The sequence below is a fragment of the Oratosquilla oratoria genome, chromosome 20 (assembly GCF_046742065.1).
Source record: "Oratosquilla oratoria isolate Oo_2021 chromosome 20, ASM4674206v1, whole genome shotgun sequence".
Taxonomy (NCBI): Eukaryota; Metazoa; Arthropoda; class Malacostraca; order Stomatopoda; family Squillidae; genus Oratosquilla; species Oratosquilla oratoria.
Genome location: NC_134796.1, coordinates 20,962,190 through 20,989,288, shown reverse-complemented (window position 1 = coordinate 20,989,288; position 27,099 = coordinate 20,962,190). Strand labels below are relative to the sequence as shown.

The 27,099-nt window shown below is 40.1% G+C and overlaps 2 protein-coding genes across 9 annotated transcripts in view; one reads left to right on the top strand and one right to left on the bottom strand.

Annotated features, from left to right (window-relative positions):
- Positions 1–27,099, bottom strand: part of spict (magnesium transporter spict) — a 222,489-nt gene that overhangs the window by 9,583 nt on the left and 185,807 nt on the right. The window lies entirely within an intron of this gene.
- LOC143036390 (protein O-mannosyl-transferase TMTC4-like) overlaps positions 1–27,099 on the top strand; it is a 98,590-nt gene that overhangs the window by 9,857 nt on the left and 61,634 nt on the right. For all 8 annotated transcript variants that reach the window (XM_076203683.1, XM_076203680.1, XM_076203679.1 and 5 more), the window contains exons 3-7: positions 138–369; positions 7,853–8,033; positions 10,281–10,408; positions 10,773–10,872; positions 22,769–22,886. In XM_076203683.1, coding sequence (XP_076059798.1) covers positions 138–369; positions 7,853–8,033; positions 10,281–10,408; positions 10,773–10,872; positions 22,769–22,886 — 759 coding nt within the window. The remainder of the gene's footprint in view (positions 1–137; positions 370–7,852; positions 8,034–10,280; positions 10,409–10,772; positions 10,873–22,768; positions 22,887–27,099) is intronic.

The following is a 27,099-nucleotide window of genomic DNA, read 5'->3' as shown; positions in this document are numbered from 1 at the left end:
GTATTACATTCATAGTATATGAAGTTGGAGAAACCCAGAAAAAATATCAATAGTATGGTCATGTTTAATACCTTGGCAATTGTTTTTCCCTCAAGTGTTTGTTGAGGAAGATGAAGAAAGCTAGTTGTGCCTTGCAGATCTCTCGTTCCCCTTGGCTGCAACCATAGTGTGCCTGTGTGCCTGTGCATGCTTCCTCAACTCTCTCTCTGGGGACTTTGTCTTTGATGATTCTGAAGCCATCGTCAACAACAATGACATCCGATCAGAAACACCCATCAGTAATCTTTTTCGAAATGACTTCTGGGGCACTCGCCTCACCCATCCATCCAGCCACAAGTCTTATAGGCCTCTCACAGTATTTTCATTTAGGTTTGTATTTAAATGTAAGACCTAGTCTTAAGATTATGGTTGTGGGGTGCAAGCATGTGCTTTATGAGTTATGATATGCTGCTCATAGCCTTTGTAGAAGCTTTGTTTATGCTTGTGCACAAGATTCTACAGAACTTTTTGTGTTTTTGTTGCAGTATATACAGTTACTATGAGATTTGTGGTGAAGCTCAGGTTCACATCTAGAAATAATTTATGGGAAGCATAATAGTGTAGTTTCAAGAAAATTATATACAAATATTAAAGCTTTAATTCCCTTTATAGGAGGAAGGAGGTTAGCCAAATCAGAGCATAATTTTGGATTGTCTCTTTGTGGGTGGAAGATAGGAAAAGATGGGGTCTCTCATCCCCTTGATTGGCTCCATTAAATTGCCTTTTACAACACAAATTGTTCTTGTTTCATAGCACTGTTTTATTTATTTATTTATTTATATATTTATTTATTTTTTCTCCAGTAACTTATTAGCTATATCATTGCATATAAGGCAAAAAATTTAACTGGTTGGAGTACCACATGGTATTTTTAGGTGTAGTTGCTACTTGAATGAACCCATCAGTGATGGCTACCTGCAAATGGTATTTCTTTGAGAGGTACATCAGAGAGAATCATCACCTTGCCATGTGTCTTCATAAACCATTAACACACTCACCACCATGTTGAGGTGCAGCCTTATGTGACTGACACTTGGTCTCTGGACTGAGCCCCAAATTTCTATCAACTTTGTATTTCCTCTGCCTTGACACACAAGGAGAGTTGACAACTAGTGGCTGCTCTTCACATAATGCTGCTGTAAGCCAGTGACAAAAAGAAAAATCCACACTAAACACACACAGCAGTTCAAATTAAGTTCCCAGAGAAATCTTGGAGAGGGGAAGGGAGCAACAATTGTTGCCAGCTACTGTGGGTTAGTGAAACTTAAGGTAACAATTGTTATTATTAACCACTTTGGCTGCATATTATTGTGGCAAAGTAACATACAGTTGATACTTAAGGGTATATATGGGGCACCCTTACAGACCAGAGCCACACATCATTTTGTCTGTGATAGAGGAGGACTCTGTTCACAGAGAAATGATGACACTTTTATTATAATGCAACTGTCCCTCCATTATGCTGTCCCCCAACCCCTTGTTGCTGTCCTGTACCATTTCTATGAATATTCATTTCCCTTTTTCACCTACCCTGTGGTGGGGAATAGAATGCTGCCACCAAGTCTTCCCACTTGAATCGTAAGAGGTGAGAAAAACAGGATGGGGATTGGGACTGGGCATCCTTCTCCCTGTAGCCCCACAGGGGACATTCCTAAAAAAAGTAAAGGCATAAGAAGGTCTTGGAGTTTTCCAACCAGTACCCTAAGGTTTGGGTCTTTTAATGTGCATAGATGTAGTACAGATTAGAGTAAAAGGGAAGAGATAGGCAGTATGTTTGTGAGAAGAAAAATGGACGTGTTGGCTTTGAGTGAAACTAAGTTGAGAGGGAGGGGGCCATTGTGAGTTTGGGAGTGTAGTTGGGAGGTTCTCAGGAGAGAAGGGGTGGCTATACTAGTAAATGAAGAGATAGGTAAATGTGTAGTGGAGTGGAAGGAGGTTTCTTCAAGGATAATGTGGATGAAGGTGAAACTGGGAAAGGAGATGTGGGTTTTTGTAAGTGCATATGGGCCTGGTAGTGAGAAAAATGTAAAAGAAAGGGAGGGTTTTTGGATGGATTTAAACAAGTGCATAGAGGGATTAGGGAGAAATGTCAATGTAGTAGTATTGGAAGACCTTAATGCTAGGGTAGGAAATGAACCAATAAATGGAGTGGTTGGGAAATGTGGAGTTCCAGGAAAGAATCGTAGTGGAGAGTTGATGGTGATGTGTCTAGAGAGAGCGTTGATGATAGCAAATACAGTGTTTAGGAAGAAAGTCAAGCATAATTACACATGGGAGAGGGTGGTGGATGGAAGGGTAGTAGATAGAGCATTAATGGACTATGTAGTGGTAGATAGGAGTATAATAGGAAGAGTTAAGAATGTACATGTTCTAAGGGGAGAGAGTGGGGGAATATCAGATCATTTTTCTGGTGGAAGTTAAGTCGAGAGTGGAGGATAGATGGAGAAAAAGGAATAGGACAAAAGATAGGGAGGTGCTTAGAGTGAACTGCTTAAATGAGAAAGAAAAGGAGGAGTACAAGAAGAAGCTGAGAGAGGAGTGGGAGGGAGTGAAGGATAGAGTAGAAGTAGGAGTGGATGAGGAATGGGAATGGTTCAAGGAGGGACTCATAAGATCAGAATGAAAAGAGGACTTTACGTAAAAATGAAAAATGGGGAATCACACCTTAGATCAAGATATAACGAAATGGCAAAGCTGGTTAAAAGGAATACACGTACAGCAAAACGTAATTATGAAATCAAGGTTGCCAGTCAAGCAAAATCCAACCCAAAGGGTTTCTTTCATCTCTATAGAACAAAAAATAAAGAAAGAATAGGACCAATTAAAAACGATGAAAATGTCATGATAGAATCGGAGGAAAAATGAGTGAGGAGTTTAACAATTATTTTCTATCGGTGTTTACTAATGAGAGGTTAGATAAAGTACCTGACTGTGATCTGATTTACAGAGGGGATGAAGAAAGTAGTCTATCTAATATCAGCATTAGTAAAGAAGTAGTCAAGCAGATTGAAAGACTTAAAGCTACAAAATCTCTGGGTCCAGACAAAATTTTTCCAAGAATGCTTAAAGAGTGTAAATTTGAAATCTGCGACCAGTTAACTGAAATATTCAATAAATCGGTAGACACTGGTTTTGTGCCAACTGCTTGGAGGCAGGCAAACGTTGTTCCTGTATTTAAGAAGGGAGATAGATCGTCTATATGCAACTACAGGCCAATCAGTTTGACATTGGTTATAGGAAAAATGCTTGAATCAATAATAGTAAATAGACTCGAAGGGCATATTTTAATTCGTGATTCACAGCATGATTTCTCCAAGGGTAAGTCATGTGTAACTAATCTTCTATCCTTTTATACTAAAGTATATAAGGCGTCAAATAGCAATGAAAATTACGATGTTCTTTACCTTGACTTTAGCAAAGCGTTCGACAAAGTGCCTCACCAGAGACTACTAAATAAAATCAAAGCCCATGGCATAGGAGGAAAAGTGTTAGAATAGATTAGAACTTGGATTAGTAACAGAAAACAGCGGTTCACCATAAATGGAATAAAATCTAGGTGGGACAATGTTACTAGCGAGGTCCCCCAGGGCTCGGTTTTGGGTCCCTTGTTCATTATGTACATAAATGACTTAGACAATGGGATAAATAGTGATGTTAGTAAGTTTGCAGACGACACTAAAATAGGATGCCTAATTAGGTCAGGAGACGACGCAGAGATTCTGCAGAATGATCTCAATAAATTGTTAACATGGTCGGAGAAATGGCAAATGAACTTCAATATCTCTAAGTGTAGCATGTTAAACGTAGGGCTACACAACCCCAAAAATAGATACATCTTAGATAACAAGTTTTTAGAAAAATCTGAGTGCAAGAGGGACTTGGGAGTTCTGGTGAGTCCAGACCTTAAAACCAGGAAGCAGTGCATTAGCGGCAGAAATAAAGCTAACAGACATTAGGTTTCATCGCTAGGATGGTAACGAATTGAAGTGCAGAGGTAATTATTAAACTCTATCTAGCGATAGTTAGACCCATCCTTGACTATGCGGTACAGTTTTGGTCTCCGTCCTACAGAATGGACATCAATTTACTAGAATCAGTACAGAGAAGAATGACCAAAATGATACATGGACTCGGAAATTTGCCTTACGAAGAGAGGCTTAGGCACCTAAACTTACACTCTCTGGAAAGACACAGAGTGCGGGGTGATCTAATAGAAGTGTTCAAGTGAATCCAAGGCTATAACAAGGGTGATGCAAACAAGGTCATCATAATAAAACAACAGGGCAGGACTCGCAGTAATGGGTATAAACTGGACAAATTTAGATTTAAGAAGGAAATAGGCAAGAATTGGTTTACTAATAGGGTGGTCGATGAATGGAATAAACTTAGTAACCATGTAGTAAGCGCTTAAACTATCAGTTGTTTGAAAAAACTATTAGACAACTTTATGGATGGGGACGACAGGTGGTGATGGATATGGAGCTGCCTAGTGTAGGCCTTATGGTCTCTTGCAGTCTCCTTTATACTTATGTTCTTATAAAGTGTGAAAAAATGATGTGTGGAACAAAGAGGATGGGAGTAAATAGAAGGAAGGGTAGTGAGTGGTGGGATGAGGAAACAAAGAAGGTTGTAGAAGAGAACAATCGAGCATTCACAGATTGGTTACAAAATAGGACAAGGGAATCATATGAGAGGTGCAAAGAAAAGAGAAGAGAAGTAAAGCATAAGTTAAGGGAGGCAAAGAGGAGAGCAGATATGAAATGGGGTAAGAGTATGACAGAAAATTTTGAAAGTAATGAAAAGATGTTTTGGAAAGAAATTAAGAGAGGAAGAGAAGAATCAAGTAGAGAGGAAAAGGTAAAATGTGCAGGTGGAGAGATTATAATGGAAGAGAAGGCAGTAAAGGGAAGATGGGCAGAGTATTTTATGGAGTTGCTAAATGTGAAGGATGATAGGGAGGGAAAGGTAGTTGCAGTGGGAAGTGCTAAGAAAATGAGAGTGATGAGTGAGGAAAATGGAGGATAAATAAGGAAGGATGAAGTGAAAGCAGTTGTTAAGATGATGAGAGCAGATAAGACACCTGGTCTGGATGGATATCATGCAGAATGTCTGAAAAAAGGAGGTACAACTATGGTGGACTGGCTGGTGAGACTATTTAATGTTTAAGAGAGGGTAGAGTCCCGGAGAACTGGAGGAGTGCCTGTATAGTTCCACTTTACAAGGGAAAAGGGGACAAATGTGAGTGTAGTAGTTTCAGGGGGATTAGCTTGTTAAGTGTAGTTGGGAAGGTTTATGGGAGGGTCTTCATTGAGAGGATTAGGAGAGGAACAGAGGGAGTAATTGGTGAGGAACAGTGTGGGTTTAGGAGAGGTAGAGGTTGCATAGATCAGATTTTTGTGGTAAGACAGATATGTGAGGAAGCTATAGGAAAAGGTAAAGGATGTTTTTTGGGCTTTTATGGATCTGGAAAAGGCTTATGACAGGGTAGACAGGAAGGCACTGTAGGAGGTATTGCAGATATACAGGATAGGAGGAAAACCTTTAGGAGCTGTCAAGAGTTTTTATGAGAGTAGTAGAACGTATGTCAGGATTAAAAATGGAGAGAATGAGTGGTTTGAGGTAAAAGTGGGACTTCATCAGGGATGTGTTATGTCACCCTAGCTGTTCAATTTATACATGAATGGGGTGGTGTGATTGGTGAATACAAGGGTGGTGGGGCAGGAATTGGAGATGGTTAAAGAAAATGGAGGAAAGTGGGAGATAAGCCAGCTGTTGTTTGCGGACGACACTGCGCTTGTGGCAGGATCAGAGGAGGGATTGAGGAAGTTGGTGACAGAGTTTGAGAAAGTGTGTTGAAAGAAGGAAGTTGAGGATAAATGTGGGTAAAAGTAAGGTGATGAGATGTACAAGGGGTGAAAGTGGCAGCAGACTGGAAGTGAGTATTAAGGGAGAGTGACTGGAGGAAGTGGATAGTTTTAGATACTTGGTTGCAAATGTGGCAGGAAAGGGAGGAGTGGAGGTAGAATGTAGATGCCTTGGTAGATTAAAAATTGTAATGAGAAATAGACATTTGGGGATGGATGCTAAGAGGAGATTGTATGAAGGAGTGATTGTGCCAACAGCACTGTATGGGGCAGAAACATGGAACATAAGAGAGGAAGAGAGAAGGTGTTTGAATGTGTTTGAGATGAGGTGTCTGAGAAGTATGATAGGGGTTACTAGGCTGGATAGAGTGAGAAATGAGGAAGTGAGGAGGAGAATCAGGGGTGGAAAGGTAGTTGGGAGATAGGGTGGATGAAAGAGTATTGGGATGGTTTGGACACATGGAAAGAATGAGTGAAGAAAGACTAGTAAAAGAGGTGTGGAAGGAATGAATATGAGGGGTCAACCTAGGATGAGGTGGATGGATGGGGATAAAGGGGTCTTTGGGGAAGAAGGTAATGTCTGTTGAGGAAGGACGGGAGAGGACAGAAGGGGTGAATGGAGAATGGTTGTATATGGATGATGATGTGTACCATGAGGTGGAATGGGTGGGGAGTGAGGGAGTATGTGAGAAAAATTTGATGCAGTCCAAAGGGATTTCTCCCTGTCTTCTCCTTTTCTGCATGAGGGGACGGAGAGGGGGGTCGCCGATTTAATGAAACGGCCTTGCTGTGGATGTGCTGTGTCTAGTGATACTGCCTTTGACCCAGGGCAGTGGACAAGATGCAGGGATGACCCGTCATCCAGGAGGTGCCAAGATAAGAGGGAGGGAAGTGGAGTGTGATAGGGACGGAATGGGTGGGAGTGGTTTTTATGCCTTTGTTTTTTGGCTACCTCCCTTATAAGGGGGAAAAAGCCTTTGGTATATGTATGTACTTTGGTATGATGACATCTATGTAGGCATCATGAGGCGTGAGTGGGTACATGATGATGCCAGCATTGGTATCTTGATTTTATATATATATATATATATATATATATATATATATATATATATATATATATATATATATATATATATATATATATATATATATATTTTTTTTTTATGAGCTATCCCTGGATTCTGTGAACTGGTTTGATCACATTTTCTGTGTTTATTACTCAGAGTAAAAGAGTACAAGTAATATGGCAATGCCTTTATTTTAATAATGCGAGTAGTGTGATTAATCATATATTTGGCAACTGATGCTGCATACAAGAATTTGACTCATACTGAAGTGGTTAACAGTCATGTCTAAGGAGTTTCTGGAAGCCATTCAATGAATCCTGAATTGAGCTGAGTAGAGGTATGAGCTTGAGTTTTTAGCTCTTAATATTGTAGTACAGTCTGGCCCTGAAAGTCTATATTTTTCTGCAAGTCTGTGCATGTTAATAAGAGTATCTTAATTATGCATTTGTTGCTAATCTGTGTTTTGTGTAACTCTAGAATGAAATGCCATAGAAAAATTTAATAGTTATAAGATAAAAGAGAAATAATATAAAAATGCAACTCCAATATTAATTGTTTAATTCATGGCTTGTGTTCCTACCATGATGTGAGGCTGTATTCAAACTGTGAGGTTTAGTAGTTTATGAGCAAATCGGTGGTAAATTGGATAAATAGTCATTGTAATTAAATGTTATTTGATACTTATATACTGACATTTTCAGCATATTTTACATATGCATTTTAGTAATTCATGAATAGTGGAAATTAATTATCAACAGCACAAGTTTTCAGGGTCAGCTTGTAATAACAGATTGATGATTTTTTTGATAGACTTAAAATGTAAAAAAGGAATTTATACCACCATAATGATTTTCCTTTTTTCTTGGCTTATTATTCCAGACTGAACTATAGATGGGGTGGTCTAAATCCTGTCAGCTACCATGCAGTAAACATCTTTCTCCACTGCTTGGCGAGCGTCATGAGTCTGAGGGTTTTCATGGTTGTGTTTGGTCCGGGAGGACACAGAGCAGCAGCTCTTGCTGCTATCCTCTTTGCTACACACCCAGTGCACACAGAAGCTGTGAGTTTACTGTTTCTAATCCCTTCAGTTCTGTGGTATTCTTTTTTAATGTAATCTGTACCAGCATTAAATTGTTTTAATGCCTGCACAGTATTATAAGTGTGCCTATGACGCTACATAGGGCAGAGACTTGAAATTGGGAGGCAGAAAGGAAAAGTTTAAGTGTTTGAGATGAAGTGTTTTAGAAGTATGGTGGAGGTTATGAAGATGGATAGAGTGAGAACTGAGGAGGAGAATGGGAGTGGAAAGGGAGCTGGCAGATGGGGCTGATAAAAGAATATTGGGATGATTTGGGCACTTGGAAAGAATGGGTGAGGAAAGATTAGCAAAAAAGGGTATAGGAGGCAAAGGTGGATGAAGTGAATTTGAAGGGAAGGCTGAGAATGAGATGGATAGATGGGGTGAAGGGGGCCTTGAGTAAAAAGGGAGTGTGTTGAACAGGGAAGGGAGAAGACAAAAGTGAGTGGAGAATAGTTGTGCATGGATTATGAATTGATGTAGCCTGAAGGGATTTGTCCTCATCTCTGATTACACATGAGGGGATGAGGAGGGAGAATCACTGTGTAAATGAAGTGGCTGGCCGTGCTATGGATATGCTCTGTCTTGCTGCATTCCTTATGACCCAGTCACTGGGCAAGGTACACAGAAGACCCTACATGCACAAGGAGCTAAGATGAAAAGGAAATGGGTGATGGATGGGTGGGTGTGAGTGCTTCCTTGGCTGTCAACCTCCCTTATAAGGAAAAAGAAACCTTGTTGGTATGACAAAGAACAAGTCATGGTTCTTAGGGTGGTGCATGCTTTGAATTGGCCACTCCCTTATAAAGGAAAGAAGGCCCTTTGGTATATGTGTGTATTTCAAATTATAAACTACATACATACATACATATACCAAAGGCTTTTTCCCCCTTACACAGGGGGTAGCCAAAAAGAAAAAGGCATAGAAATCACTCCCACCCATTCCATTTCCCATATATTCCACTCCCATCCACCCTCCTCCCTCCCTCCTATCTTAGCACCTCCTGGATGACGGGTCATCCCCGCTTCCTGTCCACTGCCCTGAGTCGGAAGCAGTGTCGCAAGACACAGCACATCCACAGCAAGGCCGCTTCATAAAATCGGCAACCCCCCCCCCTCTCCGTCCCCTCATGCAGGAAAGGAGAAGACGGGGAGAAATCCCTTCAGGCTGCGTCAAATTTTTTCTCATACATACTTCCTCAACCCCCATCCCCCACCCACTCCCCCTCATGCATCACAGCCTCATCTATACACAACCATTCTCCATTCACCCCTATCTTCTGTCCTCTCACGTCCTTCCTCTACAGACATTCCTCTGTTTTGTAAAGCCCCTTTCACCCCATCCATCCATCTCATCCTAGAATGCCCCCTCATATTCACTCCTCATATTTTTTGTAATTGATTTTACCTATATACCAAGGTCCTCCCTTATGAGGGAGATAGCCAGTCAAGGCACTCACCCACTCCCACCCATCTCATTCTCATCCATTACCCATGCTTCCCTCTCATCTTAGCTTCTTGTGGATGAAGGGTCATCCCTGTCTTTTACCCACTGCCTGGGTCAGAAATAATGCAGCAAGACACAATACATCCACAACAAGGTCACTTCACTTAACCAGTGACCCCCCCACCCCTACCCCTATATCCCCTCATGCAGAAAATAGAGAAGATGAGGAGAAATCCCTTCAGGCTGTGTCAGAGTATCATCTATACACAGCCATTCTCCACTCACCCATATCCCTTGCCTTCTCCCTTCCTTGTTCAACAGGCATTCCTCTCTTGCTCAAAGTCCTTTTCAGCCCTATCCATCCATCCATCTCATAGTTGGTTGTCCCCTCAAGTTCACTCCATCCACCTATATTTTCCACACCTCTTTTACTAATCCTTCTTCACTCATTCTTTTCATGTGCTCAAACCATCCCAATACTCTTTCATCAGCCCTATCTGCCAGCTCCCTTTCCACCCTGGCTCTCCTCCTCACCTCTTCATTTCTCACTATCCAACATCCCTATCATACTTCTATCCCTATCATACTTCTCAGACGCTATATCTCAAACACATTTAAACTTCTTTCTGCCCGTACCCCATATAAGGGAGTGGTTGAATCACCTCACCCCATGTAATCTACTGTTGAAAGTGTTAAAATGGCTGTAGAGGTCTAGTTTTCTTGGGATATTACTTTTGCTGATCTAATTATTAACAGAATGATCATTTCTTAATGTCTTCTAGGTCTCTGGGATAGTTGGTCGTGCAGACCTTGTGTGTGCTCTCTTTGTGTTTGTGTCCTTGCTGAGTTATGTGAAAGCCGTGCAGGAAACAAAGGCAAGGGAAAAACGCATCCACAATGATAAATACAGGTAATATAAAAAGGTAGTAAAGATTACCAGTAAATTAGGTTATGCATTTTTGATGAAACAATAAATTATTAAAGATGTCTTCTCCCCTGATCGTTGGACATGTTTTTTCATTGACAATGGAGGTAGCCAAGTCAAAAGGCACCCACCCACTCCTACCCATTTCACCATTCCCCTTCTCCCTTTCTAGTAATTTTGCTAAATGTACCACTGAATAGATAATGTGATTAGAATCAGTACATGTCCAACATTTCAAAGTTAGCATCATGATATTTGATAGGTTAAAAGTTTATTGTGGAACCAAGAATGCTGTTTTGTGCTAAAGTAGATTTGATAATAATGCCAACCTTTTTACTATTTAATCTAGGTGTTGCAGCAATGCAAGTCACCCATACGCTCTTCTTGCACTTATGGCTGTATCAACTGGTATTGCAATGCTTTGCAAAGAAGTTGGAATTACAGCTCTGGTAAATATTTATTAATTTTTTTATCATTGTAAATGAAATTGCACTAGCTTGGATTTAAAGTAATAGTTAAAGAATAAAAGAGTGTAAAAACAGTAAATGTTTAGTCCTATATGTTTTTTTGTTGTTGTTTTAGAGGGGTTAATAGCTATGTTTCAGCTTTGTAAGAGTTGATAGTTAAATTTCTGTCAGTGGTTCACTATTTATTTTGGAAGGGTTGATTGTAAAAGTTTTGTCCTGGAAAGGCTGTTTTAGAAGGGCAGCATTGTAGCTGTGTATGTGTATTTATTTACCTAGTTGTATTATATGTGAAAGGAGCTATGCTTGGGGTGACCCGTCTTTGTATCTTTCAATATCAAGTTTTTTCTTAAAATTTTGAATAGTGTTTGTGTGTATTTACCTAGTTGTATTATACAGGAAGGGAGCTATGCTTATGGTGACCCGTCTTTGTATCTTTCAGCATCAAGTTTTTTCATAAAATCTTGAATAGTGCTTGCACACACTATTTCTTTATCTAAATTATTCCCGGTATCCAGCACTCTGTGAGGGAAGCTTTTTTTTCAGACCTCTTATATAGTTATCCTTTTTGAGTTTCTTTTCGTGTCCTCGTTTTTTCATTGTCCCATTGTAGTAAATCATTTCCATCAAGGATTTCCATTCCTTTCATGATTCTATAGATAGTAGATCACCTCTTTCTCTTCTCTGCTCCAGTGTTGGTAATTCCAATTTGGATAATTTTTGTTCATATGTTAATTTGGAAAGAGCTGGTGCCAACTTTGTAATTGCTCTCTGTATTCTTTCTAATTTCTTTATATTCTTTTTAGTACTGGTTGTCCATAGTCAGAATATCTAAAAAAAGGAGGTACAGTGATGGTGGAGTGGCTTGTGAGGTTATTTAATGTTTGTTGGAGAGAGGGTAGAGTGCCAGAGGATGGCCTGTATAGTTCCAGTTTACAAGAGAAAAGGGGACAAGTATGAGTGTGTTAGTTTCAGAGGGATTAGCTTGTTAAGTGTAGTTGGGAAGGCTTTCGGGAGGATCTTGATTGAGAGGATCAGGAGAGGAAGAGATGGAGTAATTGTTGAGGAACAGTGTGGATTTAGGACAGGTAGAGGTTGCGTAGATCAGATTTTTGTGGTAAGACAGATATGTGAGAAAGCTATAGGAAAAGGTAAGGATGTTTTTTGGGCTTTTATGGATTTGGAAAAGGCTTATGACAGGGTAGACAGGAAGGCACTGTGGGAGGTTTTGCAGATATACAGGATAGGAGGAAAGCTTCTAGGAGCTGTCAAGAGTTTTTACGAGAGCAGTAGAGCATGTGTCAAGATTAGAAATGGAGAGAGTGAGTGGTTCAAGGTAAAGGTGGGACTTCATCAGGGATGTGTTATGTTGCCCTGGCTGTTCAACTTATACATGGATGGGGTGTTCCAAGAGGTAAATGCAAGGGTGTTGGGACAGGGATTGGAGATGTTTAAAGAAAATGGAGAAAAGTGGGAGGTGAGCCAGCTGTTGTTTGCGGACAACATTGCGCTTGTAGCAGGATCAGAGGAGGGATTGAGGAAGTTGTTGACAGAGTTTGGAAGACTGTGTGAAAGAAGAAAGTTGAAGATGAATGTGGGTAAAAGTAGATGTACAAGGGGTGAAAGTGGCAGTAGACTGGAAATGAGCATTAACCACTTCACTACGGGACTTAAATCTCGCAGGCAGCAGCCACTGCCAGCCGTACGACGTATTGTAATAATACTCGCATCATAAAATATAGTCACGGCTTATATCGATCGTTCTCTCTTTCACCCTGTGAATTTTGAAAACCACAGAGAATGGGATTAAGAGCAGATTAGGGAGAATGTAAAAACACAGGGGCGACTACAATAAATATAATCAAGACGCCGATATGGCAGCGTCGCGAATCCACTTGCTCCTCATGACGCCTACGTGTGCGGCACCGTATGGAAGGGGTTAAGGGAGAGTGACTGGAGGAAATGGATAGGTTTAGATATTTGGGTGCGAATGTGGCAGGAAAGGGTGGAGTGGAGGTGGAGGTAGAATGTAGATTGAGAGAAGCAAGTAAATGCCTTGGTGGATTAAAAAGTGTAATGAGGAATATACATTTGGGAATGGATGCTAAGAGGAGATTGTATGAAGGAGTGATTGTGCCAACAGCACTGTATGGGGGCAGAAACATGGAACATAAGAGAGGAAGAGAGAAGGAGTTTGAATGTGTTTGAGATGAGGTGTCTGAGAAGTATGATGGGGTTACTAGGCTGGAGAGAGTGAGAAATGAGGAGGTGAGGCTGAGAACAGAGGTGGTAAGGGATTTGGGAGATAGGGTGGATGAAAGTATTGGGATGGTTTGGACATATGGAAAGAATGAGTGAAGAAAGACTAGTAAAAGAAGTATGGAAGGCAGATGTGGAGGGAGTGAACATGAGGGGGTGACCTTGGATGAGATGAATGGATGTGGTGAAAGGGGCTTTGAGGAAGAGAGGAATGTCTGTTGAGGAAGGACGAGAGAGGACAAAAGATGGGGGAATGGAGAATGGTTGTATATGGATGATGTGATGCATGAAGTGGAATGGGTGGGGGGATGGAGGGTGAGGTAGTATGTGTGAGTAAAATTTGACGCAGCCCGAAGGGATTTCTCCCTGTCCTCTCCTTTTCTGCATGAAGGGATGGAGAAGGGGGGTCGCTGATTTAATGAAGAGCCCTTACTATGGATGTGGTGTGTCTTGCAACACTGCCTCTGACCCAGGGCAGTGGACAAGATGTAGGGATGACCTGTCATCCAGGAGGTGCCAAGATTTGAGGGAGGGTGGAGGGGAGTGGAGTGTATTTAGGGATGGAATGGGTGGGAATGGTTTTTATGCCTTTTTCTTTTTGTCTACCTCCCTTGTAAGGGGAAAAAAGCCCTTGGTATATGTACAGTATGTATGGTGAATACAGTTTTGAAATGTTTGTTCATAATATCTGCCATTTCTTTATCTTCTCTGTATTCTCTGTTACCTTGACATGATTTGTGTATTTCCTGTTTATTTTTTAGCTTGCCGTGGATAGTTTTAGATACTTGGGTGCAAATGTGGCAGGAAAAGGTGGAGTGAAGGTGGAGGTAGAGTGTAGATTGAGAGAAGTGAGTAAATGCCTTGGTGGATTAAAGAGTGTAATGAGGAATAGACATTTGGGAATGGATACTAAGAAGAGACTGTATGAAGGAGTGATTGTGCCAACAGCACTGTATGGGGCAGAAACATGGAACATAAGAGAAGAAGAGAGAAGGAGTTTGATGAGGTGTCTGAGAAATATGATGGGGGTTACTAGTCTGGATAGAGTGAGAAATGAGGAGGTGAGGAGGAGAACAGGGGTGGAAAGGGAGCTGGGAGATAGGGTTGATGAAAGAATATTAGGATGGTTTGGACACATGGAAAGAATGAGTGAAGAAAGACTAGTAAAAGAGGTATGGAAGGCAGATGTGGAGGGAGTGAACAGGAGGGGACGTCCTAGGATGAGGTGGATGGATGGGGTGAAGGAGGCTTTGGGGAAGAGGGGAATGTCTGTTGAGGAAGGACGGGAGAGGACAGAAGACAGGGGTGAATGGAGAATGGTTGTATATGGATGATGTTATGATTGCATGAGGTGGAATGGGCGGGGGGATGGGGGGTGAGGTAGTATGTGTGAGCAGAATTTGACACAGCCCAAAGGGATTTCTCCCTGTCTTCTCCTTTTATGCAATGGGGGGACGGATAGGGGGGGTCGCCGATTTAATTAAGCGGCCTTGCTGTTGATGTGCTGTGTCTTGCGACACTGCTTCTGACCCAGGGCAGTGGATAAGGTGCAGGGATGACCCGTCATCCAGGAGGTGCTAAGATAAGAGGGAGTGTGGAAGGGTGTGGAGTGTATTCAGGGATGGAATGGGTGGAAATGATTTTATGCCTTTTCATTTTTGGCTACCTCCCTTGTAAGGGGGAAAAAGCCTTGGTATATGTATGTATGTTTACATATCTATAAGATAGTTTGGGTTGATCTTTACATTTATCTATTATGTCCTTTTCATAATTTCTTTTTTCTTTACATAATTTTACGTATTCATTTCTTAGTTTGGTGTATATTTTCCATTTCTCATTTTTTTTTTTTTTTTTTTTTTTCTTCTTCCATCTTTTCCAGGCTTTATCTCTTCTGTATTTTGCCCCACTGCACTTTTTTATTATACCAGGATTTTATATATACTCTTTCCTGTTTTTGTCTAGGTATATACTTATTCTGTACGTTAATGAAGCAGCCTTGCTGTGGATGTGTTGTGCCTTGCAACACTGCCTCTGACCCAGGGCAATGGACAAGGTGCAGGGATGACCCGTCATTCAGTAGGTGCTAAGATGAGAGGGAGGGTGGAGGGGAGTGGAGTGTATTTAGGGATGGAATGGGTGGGAATGATTTAATGCCTTTTTCTTTTTGGCTACCTCCCTTGTAAGGAGGAAAAGCCTTAGTATATGTATGTATGTACATACTTATTCACACTCTCAATATATATTTCTTTCCAAATTGCCCATTTCTCTTCCACCTTTGATTCTTCATTATTAAATTTTTTCCAATTTGCTTCTTGAAAGAATTTTCTAAGTTTCTCAAAATCTGTTTTGTTGTACATTAGTCTTCCTTTTCTGTGTTTTTCGTTAATTTCTATATTTGCTTCTTCATTTAATTTTAGTTCCATTAGTATGTGATCACTTTTTCCAATTGGTGTCCTGTATTCGATTTTATCGACAACTTCAGGTTCTGATGTGAATATCAAATCCAGTCTTGAGGGTTCATTGTTATTTCTATATCTGGTGTTTTCCTTTACCCATTGTGTCAATGTGTAATCAATGGTCATTTCTAGTAATATGTTTCCCTAGTGATTTTCTTCACCTTTCACAGTCATCTCTTCCCAACATATTTCTTTCGAGTTAAAATCACTCATAATTACCAGATTTCCTTCATTCTTTAGTATTTCATTTAGTGTATTTCTTGTGTCTTCCAGCATTTTGGAGTGTTCACTTTCATCCCATGTGTGAGTTTTGGGTGGGTCATAAATCACTGCATACTTCCTATTTTTCATATCTCTATCCTCAACTCTTATCATAATCAGTTCCACATTGTTCTCTCCTTCTGTAATTTTTGTCACATTTAGGCCTTTCTTGGTTAATAATGTCACTGCTCCACCCTGCTTTGTTTCTCTATTTCTGTACCAACAATTATATACTCCTTGTCCTACACTATTTGGTGGTAATGATCCTTTCAATTTGGTCTCCACAATCCCCATTATATCTGGTTTTTCTTGTTCTAGATAGTCATTCAATTCATCTATTCCTGATATCTATCTGTCTATGTTGGTATATGATATCTTTAATTTTTTTCCTTTTCTTCCTTTTCTTTCTCCTGCATTTCCTTTTCTCTTATGTACCATTTCCTCAGTCTCAAGTCTATCACTCTCAAAAAAAAAAAAACCTTTCTTTTCTTTTTCTGTTCTTTTCTCATTTTCCTTAGCTTCCTTCCTAAGTGTTTTTTCCTTTTCTTTTTCCTCATCACTCAGTTCCTTTTTTATCCCTAGATTTTTGTAGTTTTTACTTTTTGCTAGTTTTCCTACATTTGTTAATATTTCTTCTATTCTCTGTGAATTAAGTTTTACTTTAAGAGGTCTATTCTTCTCTTCAGAATATTTGCCCATTCTATAGATGTCTTCTATTGCCTTATCGGGACCTTGGCCCTCCTGTATTTCTTTTAGTATATCTGTTACTATATTCTCCTCTTTTTCCCTTTGGAACCTTATTAGACCATGCTTTTCTTTGATACCATAGATTACAATACATTTTTTTTTTTTTTGTCTATTGTCTCTCTTACCCAATCTCTTTTTTCTTTTATTACATTTATTACTGTGTCCTTTGTTGTTTTGTTCATTTGTTCTTTGACTATTTCTTTAGATAGTATTTTTTGGGTTTTCTTTGTCTTCATTTGTTTTTTAATTACCATCATGTTTGATTTTTTTTATATTTTCACCAACTTTGCCAGCCTCTATTAATATTTTTTCATTAACTTCCCTCAACAAAGTTTCATTTTTAATTGTGTCTTCATTTTTCACCTTTTTATTATAATTTTTTACTTTACCCAGTTCCTTTTTCATTTCTTCCAATTCTCTAACTAATAGTGCATTTTCCTTCCTCAATTCACTCATCTCTTTATATAATTACTTATGTTCTCTTTTCCATTCAACAGTATCCCTTTTCATTTCAAATATCTCTTGGGTAATTAGTATGTTTTAGAGATCGAAACCTCTTTCTGCTCTGAATCCATGAAATGATTCGTCTTCATATCTTGGGATATGTTATATATTTTCTTTTTAACTGCTTCCAAAGGCGTTTCCTACTTACTCATGTCCAGCCTTCTTTTGGTTGTCTCTGCATAAGTTGGTTTATCATCCATTTTCCTTCATTTTTCTGTTCTTGTTACACTTAAATAACTTTTCTACATTTCGGTACCACTCGTCATAGCCCCCCTCCGATCTGTTTACAACTAGGTAATTCGGCAATTTTTGGTCAAAAAATAGCTGGATTTAGCGCTACTTTGCGGAGAGTTCCTAGGCAATCCGATCCGCTCTACTGTGTGTGTGTGTGTGTGTTTACCTAGTTGTATTACATGGGAAGGGAGCTATGCTTGTATTTACCTAGTTGTATTTTGCGGGAAGGGGAGCTATGCTCGTGGTGTCCCACCTTTGTATCTCGCCGTGTCTAGTTTGCTTTTAAACTCATGAATGGTTTTTGCGCATACTATTTCATTATCCAGTTTGTTCCAAGTGTCCAATACTCTATGTGGAAAACTGTTTTTCTTCAGTTCTCTTCTATAGCTATGTTTTTTTATTTTCTTTCCATGTCCTCTTGTGTTTCTCTTGTCCCAGATTAGTAAGTCCTCTCTATCAAGTATCTCTGTGCCTTTCATGATTCTATAGATGGTCAGTAGGTCACCTCTCTCTTCTTTACTCCAGCGTCGGTAACTCCAGTTTAGCCAATCTCTCCTCATATGATAGGTTTGCAAGTGCAGGTGCCATTTTTGTTGCTGCTGTCTGGATTCTTTCTATTTTCTTTATATTCTTTTTGGTACTGGATGACCACAATGTTGCTGAATACTCTAGTCTAGGCCTTATCAATGTAACCAATATTTTTTTTATCATGTCTTCGTCCAAGTATGCAAATGCCACTTTTATTGATCTTAGCAAGTTGTATGCCTCCCCGACAATTTTGTTAATCTATTTATCATAGGACAAGTCGTTTGTCATAATTACCCCCAAATCTTTTTCGGATCCTACCTTCTTTACTTCCTTGGTTCCAATTGTATATTTTCCTGATATTCTGTTTTTGCTTTTTCCAAACTCCATTATGCTACACTTCTTAGTATTAAAGTCCACTTTCCATTTCTGACTCCAGATCCATACCTTGTTCAGGTCTTCCTGCAGTGCTTCACAGTCCTTATCAGTTTCTACTTTCCTTAACAGTTTGGCGTCATCTGCAAAGAAGCTCATGTAACATTTCACATCCTCGTCCATGTCATTCACATAAATAACAAACATTATTGGTGACAGTACAGATCCTTGCGATACTCCACTGATCACTTCTTTCCAGTCTGAATATTTTTCTCTGAGCACTACTCTCATCTTTCTACCTGTCAGGAACTCCTCCATCCATTTTAGTAGGTTCCCTTGTATTCCTCCTATGTGTTCCAGTTTTTGTAGTGACCCATCTTTGTATCTTTCAGCATCAAGTTTTTTTTATTAAAATCTTGAATAGTGTGTATTTACCTAGTTATATTTTGCGGGAGAAGAGCTGTGCTCGTAGGGACCCGCAGTTTTATCTTTCCGCATCCAGTTCTTTCTTAAAGTCATGTATAGTTTTAGCTCTTACTGTTTTCTCTTTCAATTTATTCCATGTATCTATCACTCTATGTGGAAAGCTATTCTTTTTCAGATCTCTTCTGTAACTGTCCTTCTTAAGTTTTTTCTTGTGTCCCCTTGTATTTCTTCTGTCCCATTTAAGTAGATCATTCCTGTCAAGGATTTCCATCCCTTTCATAATTCTATATATGGATATCAAATTGCCTCTCTCTTTTCTTTGCTCCAGAATTAATGAGTTGAGTTTGTCCAATCTTTGTTCATCTGTCAACATCTTTGTTAGTGCTCTTTGAATTCTTTCTATTTTCTTTGTTTTTTCTTTTTTGTACTGGGTGTCCATAGTGACACTGCATACTCTAATTTTGGTTTTATCAGTGTAATTAGGATTTTCTTCACCATTTCCTCGTCCATGTAGTCAAAGGCCACTTTCATTGATCTTATTAAGTTGTAGGTTTCTCCAACTATTTTGTTTACATGTTTGTCTGGTGTCATGTCATTTGAAATGTGTGTGTGTTGTATTTACCTAGTTGTATTTTATGGGAAGGGAAGCAATGCTTGTGGTGACTCATTTTTGTATCTTGCAAGGCCAAGTTTGTTCTTAAATTCTTGTATTGTGCTTGCACACACTATTTTTTCATCCAATTTGTTCCATATATCTATCACTCTGTGTGGGAAGTTGTTCTTTTTCAGGTCTTCTGTAGTTGTCCTTTTTGAGTTTCATTGCATGTCCTCTTGTTTTTCCTCTGTCACTCTTTATTAGGGGAGTGTCACATCACTTTATAGAGTAGGTGATTTTTTTTTTTTTTTTTTTTTCCCTTCAAATATGGGTTTAATGAATATAGGTATAAATACCCTTACATTAGTGTGTAATTCCTCAGGGTATTGGGTTCCTCCCATGTATATATAAGGCATAGTGAATATTTAATGAAGATAAAGTGAGCTCTATTGAAGCTCTAATTACTTAATGGAAAATCCTTCCACATCATTCAGCTTGGTATGAAATAAAAGCTTAGAATCTGAGGAACAAATATTATTGAATACATTTTTTCAAACTAATACATGTGATTTTTTTTATTAATTTGTTTCTCCAAATAATTAAAAAATGCTGCAAAACTCTGGTTTCATAAATGAAAATGAATAAATTCAAATTTCTTTTATTTTTTACTGTAGAAAATGAAGAGCATAATGTTTACTTTCAAAAAAACAAAAATTACAAAAATCCATAAAGAACAACTGAAGATATTACAACAGAAAGAATAAAAACATAAACTTTACAGGGTGGGGGATTTAAATTTTCACAATCATTTTGTTGCAACCATTTGTTTGATGGTTGCGATGTATAGCAAATCTCCAATTTCCTCTTCTTTGCTGATGAGGAGTGAGGTGAGGGTGAGTGGTGTGGCATGGGTGGAGGGGGTGTAAAGTGGGTGTGGCTAGTAAATGCTTGTGGAGTGCTGGGTGCAGCTGTGCTTCTTTTCTCCTCTTTCTTTTTCCTTGTTTCTATTTCAGGCACTCACGGGCCCTCTCTATATTTTGCTGCTTCACTCTCTTGTTTCTTGTTAGTTTTTCCATGATCACAGCAACAATACAGGGTGAGGAATCAAAATTGTTGCTTACGGCGAGAGCGCCAGGAGCAACGTCACCTTTGACCTTTTCAAGAGTACTGGTGCCCTGTCCACTGTCTTTGTGGAGTATGCTGGTGGGAGGAATTGCCAAATATCTCCATAAACACAGTTCTGTAGCAAAAAACAAAATAGCTATAGAAATGTTGACGCAATTTCAATATACAGAATTTTTTTTATGCAATGGGGTTGCCAGAGGTTGCCAATATTTTATCTATTTGATTCTGTATAAAAAAGTAGAAACTAAATACAGCTGTATAACTTTGTATGAGTGTTGCCACCATCATAGAGATTCTTTTGAAATATTTACCTAAAATTTGCTTGTGTACCAGAATTTTTTTGAATATTGTTGGTGATGCTCCCATCAAGGCATTCTTTTCCTTTCATAATTCTGTAGACAGTAGGTCCCCTCATTCTCTTCCTTGTTCCAGGGTCGGCAATTCCAGTTCGGCCAGTCTTTATTCATATGTCAGGTTTGAAAGTGTTGGGGCCATCTTTGTCATTGCTCTTTGTATTCTAATTTTCTTATATTCTTTTTTGTACTGGGTGACCATATCAGCGCTGCATATTCCAGTTTTGGCCTTATCAGTGTTTATAATATTTTTTAATCATTTCTTTATGCAGGTATTTAACCCCTTCCATACGGTGCCGCACACGTAGGCGTCATGGACTTAGATCTCAGTGGCAGCAGCCAATGCCAGCCGTACGACGTGTCGTAATAATACTCGCATCATAAAATATAGTCACCGCTTATATCGATCGTTCTCTCTTTCACCCGCGAATTTTGAATACCACAGAGAATGGGATTCAGGGCACATTTGAGAGAATGTAAAAACACAGGGGCGACTACAATAAATATAATCAAGACGCCGATATGGCAGCCTCGCGAATACACTCGCTCCCCATGACGCCTACGTGTGCGGCACCGTATGGAAGGGGTTAAAGGCCACCTTTATTGATCTCAACAAATTGTATGTTTCTCTGACAATTTTATTTATATGTTTATCTGGTGACATGCCTTTGGTGATGATTTCTCCTATGCTCTTTTCAGAATTTACTTTCTTTACTACTTTTCTGTCAATTTTATACTCTCCTGATATTCTATTCTTGCTTTTCCCAAATTCAATTATACTGCATATCTTGGTGTTGAATTCTACTTCCCATCTCTTGCTCAACTCGAGACTTTGTTCAGATCACTCTGTAATGAGTCACAGTCTATTTTGGAGTTTATTCTCTTTAATAACTTTTTGGGACGGAGAGGGGGGGTCGCCGATTAAATGAAGCGGCCTTCCTGTGGATGTGCTGTGTCTTGCGACACTGCTTCTGACCCAGGGCGGTGGGCAGGGTGCAGGGATGACCCGTCATCCAGGAGGTGCTCAGATGAGAGGGAGGGTGGGAGGGGTGTGGAGTGTATGTAGGGATGAAATGGGTGGGAGTGTTTTTATGCCTTTCCCTTTTTGGCTACCTCCCTTGTAAGGGGGAAAAAGCCTTGGTATATGTATGTATGTATGTAATAACTTTGTGTCATCCGCAAAGAAGTTCATGTAACATTCAATACTTTTGTTCATGTTATTTACTGTACATATATAGCAAACATTTTCAGAGCCAGCACTGACCCCTGTGGGACATCACTACTTATTTCTTCCCATTTTGGACATTTGTCTCTGAGCACTACTCTCATTTTTGTTCCATATAGGAAGTCCTCCATCAATAGTTTTCCATGTATTCCTCCTATTGTTACCAGTTTAAATAGCAATTTTCTGTGTGGTACCTTATCAAATGCCTTTTGTAAGTCCAGGAATGCACAGTCTGTCCATCCATCCCTTTCTTGCAATATATCAATCTTGAATAGAATCAAATTAAATTAGTGGTACATGATCTTCCCTTTCTGAATACAAATTGCTTTGGGTTCAGTATATTGTTCTCCTCCAGATATTTTGTCTATTTATCTTTGATCCTCTCACAAATTTTAACTAATGTACTCATTAGGGACACCTGTCTATGATTTGTTGGGTCTTCCTTATTTTCCCCTTTATATTTTGGCACTATGTTGGCATTTTTCCAGTCCTGGTAATTTTCCTTCTTTGAGTGAGCATTCAACTATTTTGTATATTTTTCCTGTTAGTTCATCTATACATTCCTTTAGTATCCAGTTTGCAACTCTGTCTGGGCCATGTGATTTGTTAACGTCAAGCTTTAATATTTGATTCCTTATTTCATTCTGAGTGATATTTGATTTCTTCATTGGAGGGAATCTTACTTCATTTCTTTGATCACAGTTTTGTAGATTTTCTTTTTCTTTGGTGAATACAGATTTGAGTGTGTGTGTGTTTTTTATTTCCTTTTTCTTTTTATTCCATGTTTATGTTTTAGGGGCTGTGTAGTGCATATGATGTCCTGTTGGCTCATGGTGGTGCCTTTGGGCGCCTCATAATTCTCTACCTCTTCCGTGAGAAGGCCAAAATTCAGCTTTTGTGGAAAAACATGCCAGGTGAGTAATGTGGACAGATTAGTACATATTTCCAGAAATACTTAACCCATCAGCATTCAGAAAGGCTCCTGTAAGCTGAATGAAATTGGCTGGCATTAGTCAGAACAAAATATCAGAGAAGACCATTAGACTTAATGCGTTAATGCAAAGAGAAGATTATATGAAGGGGTGATTGTGCTGACAGCATTGTATGGGTCAGATACTTGGAATTTAAAAGAGGCAGAGGAGAAAAGTTTAAATGTGTTTGAGATGAAATGTCTGAGAAGTATGGTAAGGGTTACAAAGTTGGATAGAGAAACAAGGAGGTGAAGAGGAGAGCAGGGGTGGAAAAGATGGCAGATAGGTCTGATAAAAGAGTGTTGGGATGGTTTGGACACATCGAAAGAATGAGTGAAGAAAGGTTAGTTAAAGTTGTGGAAGGCAGAGGACAATGGAGTGAACTTGAGAGGATGATTGAGGATGAGATGGATAGATGGGGTGAAAGGGGCATTAAGCAAGAGGGAAATGCCTGTTGAGCAAGGAAGGGAGAGGCAGGAGATAGGGTTGACTGGAAAATGGCTGTGTATAAATGATGCTGTGATGCAAGGAAGGGAATGGCAGGGGATGGGTGGGGGGTAGGGAGTGGTTATGTGTGAATGATATTTTGACACATCCCAGAGGGATTTCCCCGTCTTCTCTTTTTCTTCATGAGGGGAAGGAGAGAGGAGGTTGCCGATTGAGTGAAGTGGCCTTGCTGTGCATTGTAAGAGGCTGATAGAAAGGGTAGAAGATGGGTGTTACATTTTATGGGTTGGGTGTTTATGAAATAATAGCTGAGCAAGCTGCCTGAGTCAGCCTTTCTGCCTCGTTTATAAACAATACCCAGGAGCTCAAGTGTATTGCTGACATGACATTCCTTTGTAACCTAAATGAGAATTATGCATAGACTTGAGATTATTCTTAGTAAACTATATTGCCATATAGACTTGTAACAACAAATCTGATTGGTGAAAGGGTGGAGGAGGAGAAAATCCAATTGGTTCAGTATTGTGAAATCATGCCCTTTGGGGAGAATCTTAGATATGAAGTTAAAGATCATTGGGCTAAAAAAATAACTACGTCACTGCAAAGCTCATATAGGATCTTGCATACCTGCTCTCAGGGGATTCCTTTGGAGCATGCTGTATAAGAATTAATGGAAGAAAGATACAGAAGAAAAATTGTACATTTAATTCTCCAAAAAGAAAAATTTAGTGAAGTGAGAGGTAGAAGTTTGTCAATGAAGAGAACCAACACTATGAGGAACAGACAGCCTAGAACTTTACAAAGTTGAATGATTGGAAGCAACAGGGCCTACCTACTAAAAGAAGTGAGTTGCTCTATCCATAAATGAGGACCACAAGGGCGACTACAACGGCTACAGTGTTGACAGGACTAACAGTGGCAAAAGAGGTGACAGTGGGTTACAGAGAGGTAACAGTGATGATGGGGGTGACGAGAGTCAACATTGGCTATGAGAGTTGACATGGATGTACTGTGTCTTGTTGCATTTCTTCTGACCCAGGGCAGTGGGTAGAATATAGGGATGACCCATCATCCTTGAGGAACTAAGATGAAAGAGAGGAAAGGGTGGTGGATGAGAGTGAAAAAGGTGGGAGTGCATATGTGCCTTTTGACTTGCCTACCTCCTATGTAAGGGGGAAAAAACCCTTGGTATATAGATAGATTTTGTTTTAATGCATTAAATCCCAGAGGTGTTCCTGTAAGTTAAATAAAATCATCTTGTAATACTCATTCTCACTTTCTTGGCACATAAGACCTGTTGCAACACTTGATGACTGCGATTATGCACCCCTGCAATCTACAATTTTCATTGAGCTCTTCTACAAGGGAAAAGGGGACAGGTGTGAGTGTAGTAGTTTCAGAGGGATTAGCTTGTTGAGTGTTGTTGTTGTCGTTCCCTAGACTGTCTGTCCGAGCAGTCCCGTCTCCCCAAGGAATACCACAGCCGAAACTGGGTTTTCCCACAAATCCTTTATAAAGTGTATGTTGTGTTGTTTGTGTGCACGATTGTGTATAATGCAGTCTACCATTATGTGTTGTATGGTATGGGGTGAAGTGTTACATCCTGGGCAGCTGTTCACAATGCAGTCATCCAGCCTCTTCTGGTAGCTTAGAAGTGCTGGGTGGTGGCTGCACCGCAGTCTGGCCAGGTGGACTCTGTCCTTTCGTGGGAGAGAGGATTCAAAAGGGTGGATATCAGGGGGTCTGGCATGCAGCAGTGTGTTGTCTTTCAGTGTGTTAATGGAGTGGTGAGTGATATGATAATGAATATGTTTCCAGAGGCTGGTATTTGGTGGTTGTGGAGGAAGAGAAGAGAGTATCTGTGTGTGATACAGGTCTTTGGGTGTTGTTTTAATGTTTCTTGGTGTGTGTGGGTGTTCTGCTATGTAGTGTAGTGGGTGTGATGTGTTTGTGGTGGCTGCAGCAAGTGTTTGTGTGCCTCTCATGTTGAGGTGGTCCTTGACTTTGAGGACTTTTATTTCATGGTGTAAATGGTCTGTAGGTGTTGTATTTGTGCAGCCTGTAATTGTTTTTAGGCCTTTGTTTTGTATGATTTGAAGGGTGTTGTGGTGTGTCTCACTGAGATTAGGAGCCCATGCAGGACTCGCATAATTCATCACTGAGCGTATGCATTGTTTGTATATTGTTGTATTAGTTTCTTTGTTTTTGTTGAGTGTAGTTGGGAAGGCTTATGGGAGGATCTTGATTGAGAGAATTAGGAGAAGAACAGAGGGAGTAATTGGTGAGGAACAGTGGATTTAGGGCAGGTAGAAGTTGTATAGATCAGATTTTTGGGGTAAGACAGATATGTGAGAAAGCTATAGGAAAGGGTAAGGGTGTTTTTTGGGCTTTTATGGATTTGGAAAAAAGCTTGTGACAGGGTAGACAGGAAGGCACTGTGGGAGGTTTTGCAGATATACAGGATAGGAGGAAAGCTTTTAGGAGCTGTCAGGAGTTTTTATGAGAGTGGTAGAGCATGTGTCAGGATTAGAGATAGAGAGAGTGAGTGGTTCGAAGTAAAGATGGGACTTCATCAGGGATGTGTTATATCACCCTGGCTGTTCAACTTGTACATGGATGGAGTGGTGCAAGAGGTAAATGCAAGGGTGGTGGGTCAGGGATTGGAGATGTTTAAAGAAAATGGAGAAAGGTGGAAGGTGAGCCAGCTGTTATTTGCTGACAACACTGCTTTTGTAGCAGGATCAGAGGAGGGATTGAGGAAGTTGGTGACAGTTGGGGAGAGTGCGTGAAAGAAGAAAGTTGAAGATAAATGTGGGTAAAAGTAAGATGATGAGATGTACAAGGGGTGAAAGTTGCAACAGACTGGAAATGAGCATTAAGGGAGAGCGACTGGAGGAAGTGGATTGTTTTAGATATTTCGGTGCGAATGTGGCAGGAAAGGGTGGAGTGGAGGTGGAGGTAGAATGTAGATTGAGAGAAGCAAGTAAATGCCTTGGATTAAAAAGTGTAATGAGGAATAGACATTTGGGAATGGATGCTAAGAGGAGACTGTATGAAGGAGTGATTGTGCCAACAGCACTGTATGAGGCAGAAACATGGAACATAAGAGAGGAAGAGAGAAGGAGTTTGAATGTGTTTGAGATGAGGTGTCTGAGAAGTATGATAGGGGTTACTAGGCTGGAGAGAGTGAGAAATGAGGAGGAGAGTGGGGATGGTAAGGGAGTTGGGAGTTAGGGTGGATGAAAGAGTATTAGGATGGTTTGGATTCATGGAAAGAATGAGTGAAGAAAGACTAGTAAAAGAAGTATGGAAGGCAGATGTGGAGGGAGTGGTGAACATGGGGGGGGGGTGACCTAGGATGACATGGATAGATGGGGTGAAAGGGGCTTTGGGGAAGAGGGGAATGTCTGTTGAGGAAGGACGGGAGAGGGCAGAAGATATGGGTGAAGGGAAAATGGTTGTATATGGATGATGTTGTGATGCATGAGGAGGAATGGATGGGAGGATAGGGGGTGAGGTAGTATGTATGAGAAAAATTTGACGCAGCCCGAAGGGATTTCTCCCCGTCCTCTCCTTTTCTGCATGAGGGGATGGAGAGGGGGGGGGGGGTCGCTGATTTAAAGAAGCGGCCTTGCTGTGGATGTGCTGTGTCTTGCAACACTGCTTCAGACCCAGTCCATTGGACAAGATACAGGGATGACCCATCATC